Genomic DNA, 21,220 nt, shown 5'->3' on the forward strand with positions numbered 1-21,220 from the left:
TCTCTCCCATGTGTGTTTCTCATACATTTGTCCAAAATCGCTTGGCTATAAGTGCATGGGTCCAGCTCTCAACTCTGTTTCATTGTCTCTGTCTGTTTTGATGTAAGCATCTTGCTGTTTGGTTTGCATGGATCTGGAGTCATGTACTGATTGAGCTTTTAGTAATTTTGGTCAAGTTTACTTTGGTTATTCACATTTTTTTTTCTCCATTAAATTTTGTTGGTGTTCACTGCATTTCTGTGATGACCTTCACTGGAATTTGGATAAGCATCACACTGAACATGGAAATCACTCTGGGGCCTGTGGACATTCTATTGATGATTATTCCAGTTCAAGAGCTTGGGCTTCGTTTCCAGCTTTGGGTCTTCTTCAACAGCTTTCACCAATGTTTTATTGTCTTGTTTGGTTTTTGTTTGTTTTTGATAGAGGTTTTTCACCACTTTAGTTAAAGTTATCCTTAGTCATTTTTGGTAGCTATAGATGAAATGGATTTCTTTAATTTTCAGATAGCTTTGCATGAACATGCAGAAATGCTGCAAATTTTGTGCATTGATTTTGCTTCCCGAGACTCTATTAAATTCATTTAGCACTTTGTGAAATGTTTATTAGATATTTTGTTGCAGTTTTCCCACATAAGCCTGTCATTTGCAAACAGGGTCAGTTTAACTCCCCCCACCTTCTAATCTGTATGTCCCTTTATTTCTCCCTCTTGTTCAGTTACTTAAGCGAAGGCTTCTATGCTGTGTTGACTAAAAGGGGTGAAAATGGGCTTCTTTGTTTTATTCCAGATTTTAGACAAAAATATTTTAACCTTCCTCCTTTCAGTACATTAACTGTATGTCTGCCATGCTGTCTTCATTGAGTTGAAGTACTTTTCCTTCTCTGCCTGGTTTGTTTTGATCATGAAGGAAAGTCAAATTTTGTCAAGCACTGTCTTCTGTATCTATGACAATGACCGTATGTTATCACTGTGCACTCTAATAATATGGTATCACATTTATTGATTTGAATACATTAAACTATCCTTGCATCCTTATAATGAATTCCTCTTGGTGACAGTGAATGGTCTTTTAGTGTGCTGTTCAATTCAGCTTATTAGCATCTTGTTGAGAATTATTTTTATCCATATAGTTATATCATACATACCCCATGTGTCTACACACATGTCTACACACACATCTCCAAAATTCATATTGGTGTTTATGATATATCTATATATCAATAATAGGAATGTGAGTAAATCCTTTGGAGTCTGAGAGAATCCTCTCAGCTTTTCAACAGCCCATTTGGGGCTTTTATATAGAGTGAAATTTGTCTTCATTCTATTTGGGCTTCCCAAGTGGGACATTCATTTATATATTCTTGGTAGGGTTTATAGGGGGAATGGGAAAGAAGAAGGGAGTGGGGGAAAGAAAAAGTCATCATCCTCCAAAAGTGAGTAATATTTTCCATTTGCTGACTTCACTCTTAATAAAACAACAGAGAAAGAAAGGAAGAAATGTGGACAAGACAGAGGGAACTCTAAACCCATGCTCCCAAAGCCAACAGAGTCCTTCGGGGGTGACACAGCCCAGAATCTCATCTCTGAGAAGAGGGGGGCCATATTGGATAGATGCATTACACTGTCTGCAGGGTTGCATCAAGCTAGTTGCAAATGTCACTGAGGTTGCATCCCATTTCAGAGAGAGCCCCATGAAACATATTTCATGACTCAAGCTCACATTTTGAAAGCTTAATATTTTCCTGCTGTTTTCAACATCTTTGAAGTTTTTTCTGGATGATTACATTTAATAAATATATCAGAACAAATTAGAAACAGGCTTTTATTCCCTCTTTTTAAACAAACAGGGTAAATTTTATTAATTTAAAGAAGAAACAGATGCAACCAATCTTATTTGTTAGGGGAGGGCCAATAAAAATTGCATAGGAATAGATGCTCCCAGCCAGGAGACTATCTTCGAGCTGTATTAACATTGCCCTTGCATACATGCATCACTCAATCCTATAGGCAAGAGGCAAGAGGCCTGTGGACAGCAACTTTATCATCCCTGCCGGCAGATCTGGGCTGAGTCCTCTAAATCCAGAGCTCTGGGTCAAACGGAGCTGATGATGAGCTGCTCCACTCTGCCCTCCATGCTTTGATCCCTCTGATGTTGCATTGCATTCTCAGCACTTAGGGTCTGGTAAAGGTGAGAGGACATCCCTTCTTGAACTCTGTCACCAGCTCTATTCCCTGTGTAATGTACACTAGGACATCTGTAATGAATTAGATAATCTTGCCCTCAAGAGAGATAGACACCAGTCATGTAGACCAGTCAAATAATATTAGTCATTAATAGTCAGTAGTCATAGGACTGGGGAGACAGCTCAGTCAGTAAATGCTTGCTTTGCAAGCATGAGGACCCAAGTGAGTTCCCCAGAACCCAGAACCCACAGAAACAAAACAAAGCAGCATGGTACACTTGTGACCCCTCTGCTGTGGAAGCAGAGATGGGTTGGTCCTTGGGACTCTGTAGCCAGTGAATCTAGCTTAGTTGGCAAATGCCAGGCAAGTGAGAGATTCTAGGTCAATTGAACAAAGATAGACAATGCCTGAGGAACAGCAGGCAAGAATGCTCTCTGGCTTCCGTTACACACATAGGCACATGTAAACACACACACACACACACACACACACACACACACACATGCACACATACACACACACACACACACACACACACACACACACAGCAAGCTCTAGAAAAGAAAAAAATGGAAGTTCCAAGAGGACTGGGGGAAGAGTAAGAGAAAACCAACCAAAGTGACATGTGCCTAGATTAACTACTCTCAGGAGATGGAAGCAGGAGGATAGCTTGAGTCTAGGAATTCAAGACCAACCTAAGCAGCACAGAGAGACCTATTTTTTTTTTTAAGTAGGGGCTGTCAGGACCCAGAGTAAAGAAAGAACCTACATGATTTAAAGAGAACAACGGGTGCTGAGGGCAGGTGGTGGCATAGGCTTCTAAAGGTGATGACTACCACAGAGGATGATGAGACCTGTGATCACTCAAAAAGATGGAAGGCACAACCAAGAAGATGGGGAATTCATTAGTACAGCACCAGCACAGGTGGAAGGGAGTATACTCTCTGGAATTCCAAATCACAGCTCAAGGGCCTGAACCATATTCTAACCTTAAGACATTTTTAGGGCTGGAAAGAATCACTATCTAAAATCAAAGATTAAATTCACCAGGAAGATAAGTCAAGACTGACTGTGTGATCATCTAGTAACATAATTTAAATATGATTAAAATCTGAGGTCAACAAGGAGCCACTATCCAACATGCTTGATCTACTGGTCACCTTGGACATTGTCCCAGACAACTGCATACATGCCCTTAAGATGGACCTGGAACCTGACCTCACTCGATGCCACACACCTGATGTGTAGGTCATGACAAAGTTTTGAAAATCTGTGCTATATTGGCCATGTTCTCTTACTGTGGTGGAATTAAGCAGAAAAAAAATGAAGAATAATTGTTACATCAACAAGAACAGTAACGGAGACAATGGATGTTTGTGAGTGGTTAGCCCTGAGCTGTATAGCCTGGGTTTGAACATGAGACCTGTTTGCTCAGCTGCTCTGCAGTCTTGGGAAAATGGCTAAAATGCCCCGTGCCCTATGTTTCACATGCACAATGCTGGGATCATATTAGCTGTTGTATGGCTGTTGTCAGAATTTATGTTAAGTAATGCCAGGTACAAAGATGGGTTCTTGACCTAAATTAAAATTTTAGTAACAGTTAAACATTTCTTGCCATCTTGAAGTATCAGACATCAGGAAATTGAAAAACACTCAAGGTCAGTAAGTGTTGTGGAAATATACTTAGAATTAATTCCAGTAGAATCAATAAAGTTTTTTATTTTAACATTAAACCACAATTGATAATGTCAAAGCAGTATTTCAGAAGAAGGGTTATAGCATTAAATGTTTCTAACAAGTGAGAAATTAAGAAAATTAATAATACTTAATCCCAGCACTTGGGAGGCAGAGGCAGACAAATCGCTGTGATTTTGAGGTCAGTCTGGTCTACAGGGTGAGTTCCAGGACAGGCTCCAAAGCTACCCAGAGAAACCCTGCCTTAAAAAAAAAAAAAAAAAAAAAAAAAAAAAAACAGAAGAGAAGAAAAAAACAAATACACCAGAAGAGGGCTGGGGAAGTGGCTCAACTGTGATGAGAACCAGATCCCCAGAGCCACATAAAAGCATGCCAGCCCACCTATCATCCAGGTGTAATCCAATTCTTAGATTACAGGGGAGCCGACATGCTTTTATGTGGGTTCTGGGAATCCCAAAGAGATGAGGAGCCCCAAAACAAACTGACTAGCGAGACTAGCTAAAACAGTGAGCCCTGGGTTCGGCAAAAGAGCCTGCCTCAACATGTAAGGTGGCTAGCAAGAGTCTTGAGCCTCCACATGCCTGTGCACCTGTGTACACATGCACATCCACACACATGAGAACACACACAGACATGCTCATACAAACCACACATACATATGCAAAAACAACGTAATTACAAAAAGTTTTTAAAAGATACTATAAGTAGGAAAACAAACTCAAAGAAGATGGAAGGAAAAACAATAATAAAAAGTATGCAGAACAGAAGAACCAGATGCAATAAAATGAACACAGAGATACTTGTGACTTAAATAATAAGTATGAAATAGATTTGGAGATAAGGTAACAAGAACAACAATGACAGCAGAAATGGCAAAGGAGCCATAATTATAGATACATCAGGAATTAAAAAGATAGCAGGCGGTTATGAACCTTCTGCCAGGAAAGTTTAAAACTAAGAAGAAATGGAAAAGTTACAGAAAAATGAAAATTATCAAAACACACCCAAGAACAAAGAAGAAATGTAAGTAGATTATAGCCACGGAAGAAGCAAAGTCATTCATTTCATCTGTTCTTAGAAAGAAACCCACAAGGCGCAACAATCCATAACTGCCTGTCCCAGATATTCAAGGAACAGACCACTCAGTACTAATTTCCATGCGAAGTTTTCCAGATAACATGAGAAAAAGAGCAACACTTAGAAGTAATTTAGTGAGGATGATATGGTATTTTTGTATGTGCACATGTTTGTACACATGCATGTGTGTTGATGCATCTTTTGGGGGGAAGGGATGTATGCATGTATGTACACATATAGATGTTCAAAGTTGATGCCAGGTGTCTTCCTCAGGAAACAGGGTCTCTCACTCAAGCCCAGAGATCACTGATTCTGCATTCTGTGGGGTCCCCCATGTCTGCCTCCTGAGATCTGGGATTACAGCTGGCCTCATACCTACCCAGCTTTTATGTAGGTTCTAAGGATTTGACCTCATGCTTGTTCAGAAAATCATTTACCCTCTTAGCCATCTCCCTATCCCTGAGAGCAATATACATTTTGATATCCAATCAAGATAAGGGCACTACCAGAAAAGACTAACACAAGATAACCTTATGCTGCTGATGGAAAACCCTAAACTTGTGTTAGCAAGTCAACAGCATGCTTATTACAAGTGAATAGGATAGCTAAGCGGTCTTACACCCACAAGCTCAAAGTTTGTTATTAACATAAATATTCTAATAACATAAATTCTATTAACATAAATCTGCCAAGTTACAGATTTCAAGAGAAAAAGATATTATCATCAGTATAAAAATGCAGATAAATAATTCCATACATCCAGATTTAAAACCTAACCAATAATATACATGCATATATACACACACCTGTTCCTAAACCAGGAGTAAAACAGACTATATTAATTTATTTTCTATTGCTGTGATAAAATGCCCTAACAGAAAGCAGCTCAAGGGAGAAAGGGTTTGTTTCAGCTTATAGTTCCACAGGGATAGAGCCCATCATGGGGTGAAACACGGTGGCAGGTGCCAGGAGCGGACTAAACATCGCATCTGTACACAGGAGGCAGAGAGAAGAGCAAGTGGCACCTCAGAGCCCACACCCGCTGACACAGTTCCTCCAGTAAGTCTACCTCCTAAGGGTTCCATATCTTCCCTACCAGCGCCAACAGCTAGGAAGAAAGTGTTGAAGCATATGACCTATAGAGGAACCTTCCATAATCAAACGGCAGCATTTCTTAAGAGAATAAATAGTTTGTGTCAAGTTTCCACACCAACGCATTAAACACACCCACCTGAAAGTCAAGAGTAAAATGTGAATGTAACATTTAAGCAGCTATCTCCACAGGAAATCCTCACCACTTCCACAGTAAGAGACAAAGAAATAAAAGCCAAAATTGAAAAGGAAGCAGCAAAGCTATCATTTTTCACAGGGGATACAAACTTCATGCTAGAAAAAGCCAGAAAACTATAAATCAGTGATTAGGACAATTGTGACAATTTAATGTGGTCACCAGACACAAGATCAACATGTCTGTGCATCAGTGACAAAGGTTAGCTACATATATCCAAGAATCTGTTGTAGAGTCTACTAGATAGTTTTCAATGTTCCTGCCCTGGTCCCTCAATGATAGACTCATTGGGATGGGTAAATGACATCACAGAAAGCAAGCTAGGACACCCCGGGGTGAAATCCAATTCGAAACACAAAATGTACATGTAATATGTACCTCGCACACATAGTCTCCCGGTCATTTTATACAGTGTTCAGTGTGCCTGCCTTCTAGCTTCCACTTATCAGGAACGTTGGGTATGAGATGTTTTTCACCTTGTGTTATGTTGATATTCAAAGTTTTCTGTTGTGTGGCATTTCAGGCTTTTGAGGTTTTGCATTACACTGCTCGGTCTAAGTATTCCACAGCCTAAGGGAGGCCACAGATGCAGGAAAGAACAAGCACAGGCAGATCAGGAGACACACAAGGGATGAACGTGGGAATCAGGAGGGATGTGACAGCTCCCAACCTTCCTTAGCTCCCATGAGACCTGGATTCCTGCCCTCGCTCTCCCCTTCCCCCTTGCTCTCCTACTCTCTTTTTCCCTCCCCTCCTAAGATGGATTCTTCTTCTGGCTTGAGTAAGTAGTGATGAGTCTCTCTTGCGTTCACCCAGCAGGGTCTTAGCTGATAGGATCACCTCTCTGAAGTCACTTCTCAAAGCTTTATTGTCTCCATCCCATTTGGTCCCAACCTGATACAGGGTGGATCCATTGGAGAGTTATGCATTATCTCAGAGAGGAGAAAGAACCACACAACAGATTCCAAATTGGCAAAACAGCTCAGGTTCCATGCCAGCCACGTCCGTTATTCGTCCATGCATCTGGATGCTCTCCACTCTGAATAAAATTTATAATCACCTTATTTTTGCCCCTAAGAAGTTTGGGCTGAGATTTTCTGAGGAATGTTGCCAATAAAATTAATTATCCTTGGGTCATTGTAGCAATTTCTCTTTCCTTTATCAGTAACAAAGGCCAGTTTTACTGCCTGTTACATGTACACTCTAATTTGCCTAACACAAGACTGTCACAGTGATAACACAGGCACTTTCATGTACAGGGATCACACACACACACACACACACACATGCACACACACACACACATGCACGCACGCATGCACACACACGTACGCACGCATGCACACACACGTACACACACACACATGCACACACACACATGCACGCACGCACGCGCACACACACACAACACACACGCACACGCACACGCACACACACACACACGCACGCACGCACACACATACACACCCAGAGACTGGAAAGTTACAACAAAATGCAAAGAGGCTTGTTTTTAAAAAACATGTAAAAAATTGCATTATGCTAAATAAGAAGTAAATGTGAATCACTAACACAGAGAGCCAAGGAACGAAGTTCCATAGTCTCCTAACATACACACTCAAAAGAGTAAAATCCTCAATCAGGGACAGGATCCTTGGATTTGAAAGGTTTGGTGTTTGTTCTTAAATTTTAAAACATGTATTTTATTTCCCTACTGAGCCTACCCCTGCATGGAGCCCTCCTCCCTGGGAACTCATCTGCCCATGGGCAAGGAAGGGCCCATCCTGAGAAATTAGCCCCACGTATGAGCCACTCTGCCATGTATGTGTGTGTATGTGTGTGTGTGTGTGTGTGTATGTATGTAATGTATGTATGTATGTATGTATGTATGTATGCATGTATGTGAGATAATTTCACTGTGCAGTCCAGGTTATTGGCCTTGGACTCCTGGATCTTCCTGCCTGCCTGTTTCTCGAACCAGGATTGCAAGTTTGTATCACACATCTGGTGCCATGTGAAGGTCAGGGTTAGAACACCTGACTCCTTTCACTAGATCTGAGGAGATGGCGTCTTACCCCCTGTCATTCCAGCTACAGGATAAACAACAGTCCCTGCTCCTTGGACACTGACACAGCCCCAGGTACGTGACATCTCATGGCTCAGAATAAGGCAGGCAAAAGTGAAAACTTCTGGGCCAGTGAGATGGCTCAGCACATAAAAGAGCCTGTAGCAAACTTAAGGACCTGAGTTCCATCCCCCATCCCCGAGTGAAAACGAGAACAGAGTCCTGAAAGCTGTCCTCAGGCCTCCACACACGGTGCCTGTGCCTGCATGCACACAGTGTATGCACATACATATATTATCAGTAATTTCACTTCAAAATGAAAGCTTCTTTATTTTTTATTCTTGGAATAATGCTGAGAAATCATTTAAACCATAGGGTGATTATTGTGTTGTCTTTAGCTATCGCTGCAAGCAAACTAGTTATTGTCAATCTAATGTAGAGAGCTACAGTGCAGAGTCTAAAAAGAGGCCTAGGTTTCAGTTCAGAGCTCTAGAGTAATGGATTCTTCTGGAGGAACCTCAGTAATGGAAATGGGTTTCTGATAGATAGGGCTGGAGAGACAAAGAGTTGGTCAGCAATTGTGATGAAGTCCAGAAGAGTGGGGATAAGACAGAGCAGACTGTGGCTGACAAAGTTGCAAGTGTCGACCACAACAAAATCACCACTTGGACCCTAGAAATACCCTTCTCTGATGGTTTGACATTTCCTGCATTGAGTACTGAGTAAGAATTCATCCACCTGCCCCCAGTTACTCACGGTGAAACCCAGCAGTTTCTAACCTGCAGCAGACCCTCACACTGCAGCAGATATTTACCTGTAGCATGTTCTCACCCTACACACAAATGCAGCTGCAGCCAGCACGGCTTTCAGAGCCAGAATCCCTCAGCACCACTCACAACACATGAGCAGGCATCAGCCAGGGTTGTTGTTCTTGGCTCTGTTTCTTCTCCACAATTCAGACAGGCAGCCAAATGGTCTCTGTCATTACAGATCTGAGTCAGGCTGACCTACTTGTCTGCTTTGAAAGGTACATATCCTTCGGATTGTGTGACAACTAAGGATTTAAATAAATGCTATGGTTTTTAACTCTAGGCCAGGGGTTCTCAACCTTCCTAACGCTGCAACCATAAAGTTATTTCATTGCAATTTCATAACTATTATTTTTCTTCTGTTATGAACAGTGATGTAAATTTCTGATATGACCCACAGGTTGAGATAATACATCTTTAGGACCAGAAAGCATGGGTGACCATCAAGCAATTGTTCCTTCTAGTGCCCACACAGAGCCTGCACTGCTGGCTAACAGGGTGACCTCCTTGTTCCTGGTGACATTATATGCCTTCTCAGTCAGTCAGGGATTCTCTGTGCTCTTGGGTTTTTAAGCCATTTTTATAAGTACAGTTATCATCCAGGCATGGCAGCACACACCTGCTTCCAACACTCAAGAGAACAGAGGCAGGCAGATCTCTGTGAGTTCGAGGCCAGCCTGGTCTACATAGCTAGTTCCAGAACAGTCTCCAAAGCAATACAGAGAAACCATGTCTAGAAAAAAAAAAAAAAAAAAAAAGAACGGAAGGAAGGAAGGATGGAAGGAAGGAAGGAAAGAAGGAAGGAAAAAAAAGTCTGGTTCTTTGGAATTTTCTGAGCCACCAGCAGGTACTCCTGGATGTTCTTAGCCACCTGTCCTCAAAGAGCCTCCATTCTCCCTCTGCAGATTACCTGAAGCCGAGCCAAGTGTGAGCACCAGCACTGCTCACGGCAGAGACTGCCCAGGCTCCCTCAGGAGTGGAGTAGGACTCATACTCCAAAGCCCAGGCTTCTAGACATCTCTAGGCTCCCTGGAGATATCTGTTCTGTTTATATCAGGCCTTGGATCTGTTCCAAGATTGGCTGATGCCAGATAAATGAGGTGGTGTTGAGTCTCTCTGAGGAATTAGCCTTAGGATGAAGTCTACTGAATGAGCAGGGGCCATGTATCACACTCCTCACATTTTTGAGTTTACAAGCATCGGCTCAATGTTTTCTTATGCAATCACTGAATGTAATCACTCGGGCTTCATCCAGCTGCATTTTATCCCCAAACAGCAAACAGCAGCTCCATGCAAAACATAAAAGGCGGGGTCAAGGCATGTTTGCTGATAACCTTATCCTTATGCTGGATCTCACATCTCCTCAGAGGCTTTGTCTTGCTCGGTTTGTTCCATTATTTCTTTACTGTTTCTGCCAATTCTGTTCTTCTGTGTGGGACTCGGGAACACGCAGAGGAGCAATGGTGCTCTGAGAGGCAGAATAAGCAGGCTTTATGAGTGGAAGCAGGCAAAACTGGTCTCAGGAACACAGTGAACACAGGACTGGTACCTTCCATGGCCAAGACAGAGGGCACAGATGTGGCTGTGGGTATTGAGGTACAGTTGTTACCCAGGGGCTCTACCCTTTTAAGGAGACAGCAAGACCCCCCAAGTCTGTCAGGACTCCAAGTCCTTTTCTGTAGGCTCTGGGGCTTTGGACTCAGCCTCAGGAGTCCTGAGGGCTTCAACCAGATGGCTTGCACTTATGTTCAAGAAGTTGCGATGGACAACAGAAGCGACAGAAAGAGTTGGGATTCATCAGTGTGATCTGTTATGTCTTCCCAGAAAAGAGAAAGGAAGAAGAATCAAGTACAGTTGTCCCTTGGTGTCTGTGGAGGATTAGCTCCAGAAACCTACTGCAGGTATCCTAATCTTGGATGTTCAAATCCTTTATATAAAATGGCATAGTGTTTACATTTAACCTTTGCACAGCCTCCTATATATGTTAAATCATTTCCAGATTGCTTTTCAGACTTAGTGCTATGTAAATGTTATGTAAGTGTTTGCTATATGATATTGATTAGGGAGTCATTATAAGAAGGAGGAAAGTCTGAACATGTCTAGTTCAGGCACAACTATTTTCTGAATATTTTCAATCTGCAATTGGTGAAAGCCAGGGATGGGATACATGGGTGCAGAGGACTGGCTGTATTTACTGGATGCTTACTCAGGTCCTGGGATTCAAGAGAAACTGAACCCTCAGTGGGAAGAACTAGGGTCAGAGCCTTGACCATGAAGTTCCAAACACAGTGGTGCCTCTGCATGGCAAGATACCCCCCCATATGTCCACAGAGGCAGAAGTGTAAAACCAAGGCCACTTCTCCACTACTGGATGAACTTCGAGAATTGAATCTAGGTGCTCAAACTGGGTAAAGAGGCAAGGTGCAACACAGCAGTCCCGAGAACCTGATTGAGCAGGTTCAGTCCTTCAAGAAAGAATGTGGGTGACAGGAGCTCTGGCCATGTGACCAGCCAGAGGCACTCCCCACAAGGCAAGGTGAAGGGTTTTCATCACATCTGAACAATGCCGCTTGGTTTTTCACTCACATGCCAAGATTAGAAGCTGAATCACAGCACATCAAAAGCAGCCTTGGCTTCACCAACTCCAGTTCCAACACTGTCCCACTCCCACCCCACCCCAACTCCCAGAAGAGGATTGGGGTGTATAATTTAACCACACCCATCTTATCTTCCTCTGAAGGAAACATCAGGGAGCTGTCTCAAAGGGGGTAGAAGAAAAAGAAGGGTCTAGGCCAGTGGGTGGACTTCCACCACTATGGTCTACAGACTCCTGGAAATAGGCTCAGGCAGGTGAGGGGCCCGCCTGAGCCTGAGTTCACAAACTGCAGTCACAGGTCAGATTCAAATCGATCACCCATTAGGGAGGACCCAGCTATTTTGTGAGTCCTTACATCTATCTCCTTGTCTCTCAGCTGGAATTCTTTATTGAGTAGAGGGTGAGCCATTGCAAGCCAATTTGCATATGAACTAGGGATATAAAAGGGAGGGGGATGCTTTGCTTCTAACACCAGGCTGGGACAATACTTAAGGCTTAAAGAGCATTCTATTAAACATTATTCTTACTGCTTCTGCCTTCTTTCTGATTACTTCAATATTGTTCAAATTCCATCTTAATCGCATGCTAGTTATACATCTTGTTGTATTATTCTGGCAGAGTTTTATGGTATAAAACTTGGAAATCCCAAATACTCTAAAATGTGGAAGGCTCCAGATTTCAGATGGGAGATGTCATTCTGTAAATATGTTTCTCATACTGGTTAATGAATAAAGCATTGTTGGCCAATAGGAAAGGAAGATAGGAGGGACTAGGAAGCAAGGAGGAGAGAGGAAGGAGTAGACGGAGAGAGCAGAATGCCGGCGGGCTCTCTCTCCGGTAAGATAAGACCACGTGGAGATTAATAGAAATGGGTTAATACTTAAGACAGAGCTAGCCGATAAGAAACAAGTAACTGGCCAAAAGCATTATATCAAATACAGAGTCTCAGTGTGTTATTTGGGGCTGGAGCAGCAGCGGGATAAGACCAGCGGTGGGGGGAAAACCTTACTCCTTACATGTTTCAGTATCCCAATGCAGTAAAGTCTTCGAAAATATTCTAAAATCCAGAAAATCCCCAAACCTGAAACACATCTGGCCCTAAACACCCCAAACAAGGAAAACTCAGCCTGACTTCACCTTTGATTCTTCCTGATATACTTTCAAGTGCTGTTACAGCCATGTGTGTGGCCTGAGACCCTCCCCCTGCCCTTTGTACTACTGTCATGCATCTTACATTACACTTGATTTCAGACAGAAGTCAGCGGATTGACCTCAGGCTACAAGGTTATCACTTTTGGTTAAGTAGTCTGCTCATTAATGACATTTAAGCTGGGCAGAGTGGTACACACCTGTAATCTCAATACTTGAGGAGCAAGAGACCCATCTGGGCTACACAGTGGGACCCTGTTACCAGAATGCCTGTGTGTGTGATTCAAATACTGAGCAAACACCTTATTTGTTTACTCATGCACTTACTAACCTTATATTTTTCATGCTGGGATCCTTTTCATTTTACCCAAAGAATGTTCTTATTATTTCCTGCAGCAAAAGCCTTTCAACTTTTGCAAGTGTGTGATGTATCTTTATTTTACCTCTGCTTTTGAAACATCATTCTGTTGGATATACAGATTTAGGTTGCTTTAGTACCATTCATAACTTTAAAAAAAAAATGCTCTTCTACATCCTCTGACTTGCTGGCTCCCAATGAGAAATCTGCTGCTGGTTTTACAGGCAATCCTTTCACACGGAGCATTTCTTTTTAAATGTGGTGAAAGCAATCATTTCAGCAGAACACTGTTCCTCAATCCTTCTGAGTGATGTCTTACTCAGCTTTGAGGAGTGCCCTCACACTTGTAAGGAGCTATCCTCTGAGCCCAGCTGCTGCCATCTTCCTGAGATCAGCTGAGAGCCCATCGTTAGTGGGCCAGTGGGCTATTGGCATCCCCCCAGAGAAGGAGGGGGTGGGAAAGAGCACTGGACCCTTGAAGGGTATCTCAGCCACTTCTCCCAGTCATTTGCATGCAATCTTGTCCTAATTGGATGTGGTCTGGGGTCTAGACTAGAACATGTATATGAGGTTCTTCACTTATGCCTCCACCATGGACTTTGCTCATTTAATGCTTTAGAGTTAGTTATGCTCCTGTCAGTAACCTCACACTCACCTTCTATAAGTAACCCAAAAAACTCACTTGTCCCCAGGGTGAACTGTGGAAAAATCATACCTTGGTTTGTTGTTAGGGTCTTAGGAGGAGTGGCAGATGTGGCTCATATCCATGGGGATTTTACACACACACACACACACACACACACACACACACACACACACACACCAGCATTAAGAGTTGGATTCTTTATAGGAACCTGCTGCAGATATGAGTTCCTGCTTGGTCTGCTATTCTGTCCTGTGAATTCACGGGCTTTGGTCTCCTTGGGAGGTAGAGACAGGAAGCAAGTAATAAGCTGGGATGGAGACAGGATCTCAGCTTTTGGTGGAGGATCCGGAGAGGTCAGAGGTCACTGTGGCTGCTCCTCTGTTTCTCTGATCTTCCAGGCTATTATCCTCATATCTGACTCTGGGTTTTTATAGGTAAGATTAGTTACATTAACACTTCACACAGTCATCCTTAGCCATTAGGGGTACGATGTGCTCACATGAACTGACCTATAGGGAAACACTTCTTTATATGAAAGCCATGCATCCTAGGCTTTGCACTCAAAGACTGACCAACAATAATGCAAAGACAGAACCAATTAGAGGAATGAGAGCCTGGAAGCAAAGAATTAGAAGTGCCTTTATTTGAGAGCCTCCCTTCTGCTTGCATCCTGCATCTATCAACTCATTGAGAAGATTCTATAAGCAGCAAAATATTACTCTCCCAAGATGTAGCCTTTCACCCCCCCCAAAAAAGCAAGAACTTACAAAACACTATAAAAACAACAGCCTAAGATCTTCTCAATATTTCCAAGCACAACGTGGTTATGACATTAAAGTCAGCCATTGCATGTTATGAGAAATCCATTCGTAGACAAAAGGAGTCTTGGGATCTCAAAACTCCCACAGGGATACTCAAGAGCAGCCAACTTGAGATGGAACTCTCATCCAGGGAGTTAGGAAAAAATGGTTACTGTTTTGTATTGGATCTCAGGAGATAATTAAGAGCCCCCATTCTTCCTTAAGACCATAACGAGCCACTGCCCTGGCTACCTTGGAGGACCTGGCACAAGCGTGCTGCAGTGTCAGGGTCACTATTTTTCATTCTTCCCTGCCCAGGGGTCTCTCTCAAAACATCCTGCAGGGAAGATGCACGTGTGTCCTCTAGCACCCCTGCCATCTTGGTTATAGCTTTGCTCAGCCATGCTGGCTTTCTGGTGAGCCAGAACAATAGCCCATAGGAGAAGCCCTCCAGCACGCCGGTAGCTCCGTTCCCTTCCACTTACCTCTCCACACAGTTCCCCAACTCTGAGGAACACTTTCCAAAACATTCCCTTTTGATTTTTCTAGAACTTTCCTTGGCTTTCTCTTGATGTTTCTCAACTAAAGCTAAAATGTTTCTTCTTCCTTTTTAGACATACTTGTTTTAAGTGATCTTCAGCCAAATTCAGAGCAAAGGCCCAATGGGGGGGCTCATTCCTTCCATCTTCCCTGGAAGGTATCCTCTGGAAACTGTGGAAGCTACTGAGTTCAGACTGTGAATGGCTGAAGTGGGTCATTTCTTGGAGTTACCAATACTGTTTTTCCTTTGTGATTGAACCCAAATTACTGCCACAGCCAATGTGTGACCACTGAGTCACAGATCTACAATGCCACATCCACATGCCCTGTTCACCGACACACACACACACACAGAGAGAGAGAGAGAGAGAGAGAGAGAGAGAGAGAGAGAGAGAGAGAGTATTTTGTGCCCACTTTCTCTCACTGGTATTGTCCAACACAGGGTGAAGTTTTCTTGAATCCTACTCAGCTCTCAGGATCATGGGAGAGCCTGGTACAGATCCCTTCCTGTTATGTAAATGCTTCTCTAAGCTGAAGCACTCCTTCCTGCAAAGAGGAGGATCATAGATTCAGAAGGCCCAAAAATCTGACAAAAGTCACACAATTTACAAGATCCTACCCCAAAGCAATAAAAGTAAAAAGCAGTTGCTGGGGAGAGAAGACTTGTTCTGAGAGAGCTGCATCAAAGTTGTACGGGGAACCCCAGGGATGCAATTTTCATGAGTTGTCACCCATGCCTGGGGAGTAAAGGCAGGGGGAATACACCATGACATAAATAAGGGTTGTACAATTAGGAAGAATTTTGTGAAGAATAGACATCATTGTAGGGCTAGGGAGATGAAACACTGGGCAAAAGTGCTTGCTGTGAAGGCATGAAGATTTGAGTTCAAATCCCAGAAGCCACGTAGAAGCCAGACATGTTAGCATGCATCTATAATTGAGTAGTGAGCTCCTCAGTGATGTGTATGCCTTTGTATCACCCAATGTTCCTATAAGTAACCCTAGTGAACTCAGTCACTGGTTCACCAAGCTGGACTTTGGTAGCATCATTTCTTTGGTCTGCCATCCATGCCCTATCTGGGATGAACAGATGTATCCCCAGGAAAAGCAACACAATCCAGCTATCCTCTGAGCCCCCTCAGCTCCCATTAACTCACATTGCACTTTCTCCCTCCTAATTTCCCTCACTGCACATCCCAGGCGAACCTAGACCCAGAAACATTGCTGTAGTCTGTAAATGCTCTTTCCTTCCCAGTTGGAAACTCTTGGAGTCACTTCCTGTGTTCTCCCCATGGGACTAATGGAGCAGAGCTTTGATCATCTGAATCTTTGGTGGCCATTTCCTATCCTGTCCACCACAACCTTCAAGTTCAATGACATTCACCAGTGGTCTTCATGGCCAGCCACTGCATGCCAAGCATTTCACCAACATGGTCCACATAAGTTCTTACAACAGCATATAAGGGACAAGCACAGGTCACAAGCTAATATTAAGTACCCAGAATCTGGGACAGTGACAGTTTCCTTCAGATTCAAAGACTTGTTTTGCCCACACATCCTGCTCCCCCATGCATACTGTACTGTGCAGAGCCACGAAGATCTGGTGACCCTGGGGCCCACGGGCCTGCTCAGTTTAGGAGCTCACCATGCCTCCGGTGCATTCGCGACAGTTCTGTAGGCAGCTGACAGTCTCCCAGGTACTGTAGGCTTTCAGCCCAGCCATCAGAGCCTGTAGGGAGCGACTGGTGATGAGCTCCCTCCCCTGGAAAATGTCTTCATCCAGGACAAAGGCTGCATGCCTGTGAAACAAAGCAGAGATGGAGATGAGTGGTAGGTCAAACACATGGGGAAAAAGCATGCATGAGCCCCAGTTGCTACCCAAGATCCCCTTCAAAACTGTCAGGCATCACTGCTGCTAAATTTACAACCACCACTCTCCTTGCATAGAAAGGGTCTCCTTCACTTTCTGCCCAAGTTTGCCTTTCTTTCTTTGGCTGAATCCTAAGCCCTTTGCGAATGCTGGCCCTTGTCTCTGCACCATGCTTACCTCACATTGTGAATTTATCATTTTTAAAATTCCCCCTCTACTGAAAATTCTGCACTAGATGTATAGTAAGAAGAATAGTAGTCTCCAAAGAAGGGCATATTCATACTTCTGGAACCTATGTTACCTCATACATCAAAAGGGACTTGGGAGATGTGACTAAATTAGGGTCCTGGGGAAATACAGCTGGGCCAACATAATCACAAGTGTGTGTGTAAAAGGGAAGGGGATAGGGAAGGGAAGGGAAAGGAAGGGAAGGGAGCGAACAAATGTAAGGCAGAACTAGGAGCAGACATTGCTGAGTTTGCAGAGGGAAGGAGGGGCCAGCTCCAAGAAGCTTTTAAAAGGTCAAGGATGGGAAAAAAGTACCTTACTTAGAACTTTCCAAAAGAGGCAGACTTGCTAATTCCCTGATTTTCAGCCAACAAGACCCATTTTGATTTCCAACTCCCAGAACTGTAAGATTACAACGCTGTGCTGTTTTGTGTCACCAGGGCTGTGGATTGCAGCTGTGCCTTCCACAGTTTGACTTAAGTGTGGGCAACTAGGATCTGAAAATACTCAATGGAGGAGTCCAAAAATAAACAGGTCCTAAGTTTTAAGCCTCACACTGTTCTGGACAGCATGCTAAAACTTCACAGCTTCTCATTGTACCTTTTCCTGTAACACAAATTATTTCACACATATCCACATTATATCCATTCTAGCCACTCGCTAGTGACTTGTACGAGTCTTAGTTCTCTGACTGACTGTTGTCCTGTCGAGGTGCCTGTGCCCGGGTAGCCTTTACATGGATGCCTGTATGACTCCTCTCACTTTGCTCACCTCACAGGCACTGCAGTAACTCACATAATAAAAGCGGTGGATGCAGAACAATCAGGCGTTTGGAAAGAGAGGTAGATCACACCCACGGAACATCTTCACAATATATAGTTAGTTACAATTGTACAATTCTGTTATGAATGTGCCAAATTTCTTACATTGCCTAATTTTATAGATGATATAGATTTATTATATGTATGTATGGGAAAACAGTATATGTTGGGTTTGATATCATCCTTGGTTCTAGGCAGCCATTGGGTATTGGAATGATTTCCCAGAGATGGGAACTGCTAGACTTGCAGCAGTAGCTGAAAGCTAATGCAGATTATGATTAGTTCCTTCTTCAAAATGTTTTCACCATGCTCCTTTGTTTTTAGCCATCTGTGGGCATGACTTCTATACAATGTCTTCTATGCGTCCTTTCACCTCCTTCTTCTGCTCTTTCTGTATTTCAAAATGCCATATTTGAAGAGGGCAGGCTCTCTCTCTCTCTCTCTCTCTCTCTCTCTCTCTCTCTCTCTCTCTCTTTCTCTCCTTTGGATCTCTTCACTATGGTCCCATCTTCAGCTTCTTCCAACAGGTTACCAAGTAACTAATGTTGTTCAATGTAAAAGTTTTCCAGACTTCTCTCTATATTCAATCAACTCTAGGACACAGAAAAGGCCCTAAGCGCGGGCATTAAGGTCAAGGGTAGCCAACACCAAGTATTGACCCTCTTCTCAGGAACTAAGACTTACTGGAAATGTCCAGACTGGTATACTAAAGAATGGTCACATTGCCTGCTGTGATGTTCCCATATCCACTTTGGGAAATTAACTGGTGTTGTAGTTATTCAGGTCTTGTTTAGGCAGCCGTTTTGGAACTCTCAACAAAATGAGTTTAAAATTCTTACCTTGAAATTATTTGCTATTCATATTAATATTCAGGCATCTGTACTGGCCTGACCTTGGGGTTCTGACAGGATACACCCTCAGCTGCAGCCACTAAGAGCACCACCCATGCATATTCACTATGTTCCCTTTTAAAAGGGCCCTGCCCACCTCCTATTCCCCTCTCCCTTTTTCTCTCCCTCTCTCTGATCTGCTCTCTCTCCCCCTCTCCCTTCTTTCTCCCCCTCTTTCCTTTCTCCTCTCTCCTGCTGCTCCTATCTCTGGAGGCCAGTCTCCCCCCCCCCACTCCTTTCTCTAATTTAAAAACAAAAACAAACAAACAAACAAAAACCGTCTGCTTGAACCATGGCATCTTTCTCTCAGGCACTGCTTTTCTTAAATTACAACAGTTTATTCCTACATCTTTGTTCCTCCCCTCCCTCCATTCCTGTCTTATTCAATGCCACCCATCATAGCCCACCATTAACTTTTTTAAATTTTTGTTTGATTTTTTGTTTTAGTTTTTTATTTGTTTTTGTTTTTTGTTGTTTGTTGGGTTTCTGTTTGTTTGTTTGTTTGTTTGTTTGTTTGTTTTTTGAGACAGGGTTTCTCCGTGTAACAGCCCTGGCTGTCCTGGAACTAGCTCTGTAGACCAGGTTCGCTTTGAACTCACAGAGCTCCACCTGCCTCTGCTTCCTGGGTGCTGGGATTAATGACATGTGCTCAGCTCCAACCATTAACTTTTAAAAGAGAAAATATTTATATGCTCTGAAGAGAAAACATAGAGCCACAGTTAACTTTTAAACTATGTTCTGGTTTGCTGAGATAAACACCATGACCAAAAAAGTAACTTAGAGATAAATGTTTTATTTGGAGCACACTTCCAGATAACAGTCCATCACCAAGTGAGTCAGAGCAGGAACTCACAGCAGGAATCCAGAGCAGAAAAACCATGGAGGAAGCTGCACATTGGCTTTCTCCTGCCCATGTCAGCCAGCTTTCTTATACAACACAGGACCACCCACAGAGGGCTGGGCCCTTCCACAATAGGCATCACAGAGCCCCCAGAAGACACTCTCACCTGGGCAATTAACCAACACATACTACATACTAGGGCTTAAAATATGTACTGTGGCTATATAACTCCTTCAGTGGTGTTGTGTCACTGTGTAGGGGATACAGGAATGTTTTCCCATACCATGTGCTTCCATTTCATTTCCCCATCCATTGTGTTACCCATATGTTTATAAATGAGGGAGGAGGAGTAGGAATGAGCATACAGAGAGAAGCAGCTTTAATAGCACACCAAAATGACCCCTCATGCTTTTATAGTGCATCCCTCCCTCCTCCAGTCTCATCCCTAGGTCAGGACAAACATGCTCTTTGTCCTTACAGTAGGACTGTACAGTATGTGCTGTGCCTTCCTTATTTCAGTTATTGTGTTATGTTGAGATTCATCCTGCTACAGCATGTATTAGTCACTGTTATTTTCTTCATTTTATGGAGTACATATACTGTACTTGAGCTGTATATTTGATTGTTTAATGAACATTTCATTTATTTCCTGTTTGGAACTATAATACATAAACTTGCTATGAAAATGTATGTGTTCATCTTAAAGGAGGCACATGGCTCCTTTTCTCTGAGGTAAATATGTAGCAATGAAATGGTTGGTAGTGTTGGGGGCAGAGGCAAGCAGATCCCTGGGGATTGCTGATCCCTGGGAAACCTGTCTAGTCCAAACAGGGAGCTTCCCATGCAGTGGGAGACTTTGTTTCAAGTAAATAAAGTAGACAGAGATGGAAGAAGTCATCCAATGTGCTCCTCTGGCCTCTGTATTTGAACACACACACACACACACACACACACACACACACACACACACACCAATCCTCTGCTCTGTTGAGTTATCTTGAGATGCTGAATGAGTTAACACATGTGAAATCGTAAAGGCTTCCTACATTATACACACTTGAATATGCATAGCAGTTATCTGAAATTTATCCTCCCAGGTGCTAAGTGGAAAACAATTCTCTAAAGAACGATTAAGTCCAGCCGAAAGACAGATACATGAGCATCTCTACACCCTTCCCTCCACCCAGGTCTTGTAGCCAGCACTGACTGCTTGAGATGCCCATAAGCCATGAGTAAATAAGAGGTAGACTCAAACAATGCTCTGAGCTGGGAATTATGAATAGCGTTTTTTATAAAAGTTGTTAGTTACTTTCTCAGCTAGATTTCTTTCTATAGCAAAGCTCTCTAGATGGTTCCAAAGGGAAG

The 21,220-nt window shown here is 43.0% G+C and overlaps 1 protein-coding gene across 1 annotated transcript in view; it reads right to left on the minus strand.

Annotated features, from left to right (window-relative positions):
* Positions 1-21,220, minus strand: part of Acoxl (acyl-CoA oxidase like) — a 277,217-nt gene that overhangs the window by 112,818 nt on the left and 143,179 nt on the right. Inside the window, exon 12 of the mRNA XM_051183431.1 lies at positions 16,851-17,004. Within this exon, the coding sequence (XP_051039388.1) occupies positions 16,851-17,004 (154 nt within the window). The remainder of the gene's footprint in view (positions 1-16,850; positions 17,005-21,220) is intronic.

This window comes from Phodopus roborovskii, unplaced genomic scaffold (assembly GCF_943737965.1).
Source record: "Phodopus roborovskii unplaced genomic scaffold, PHOROB, whole genome shotgun sequence".
Lineage (NCBI taxonomy): Eukaryota > Metazoa > Chordata > Mammalia > Rodentia > Cricetidae > Phodopus > Phodopus roborovskii.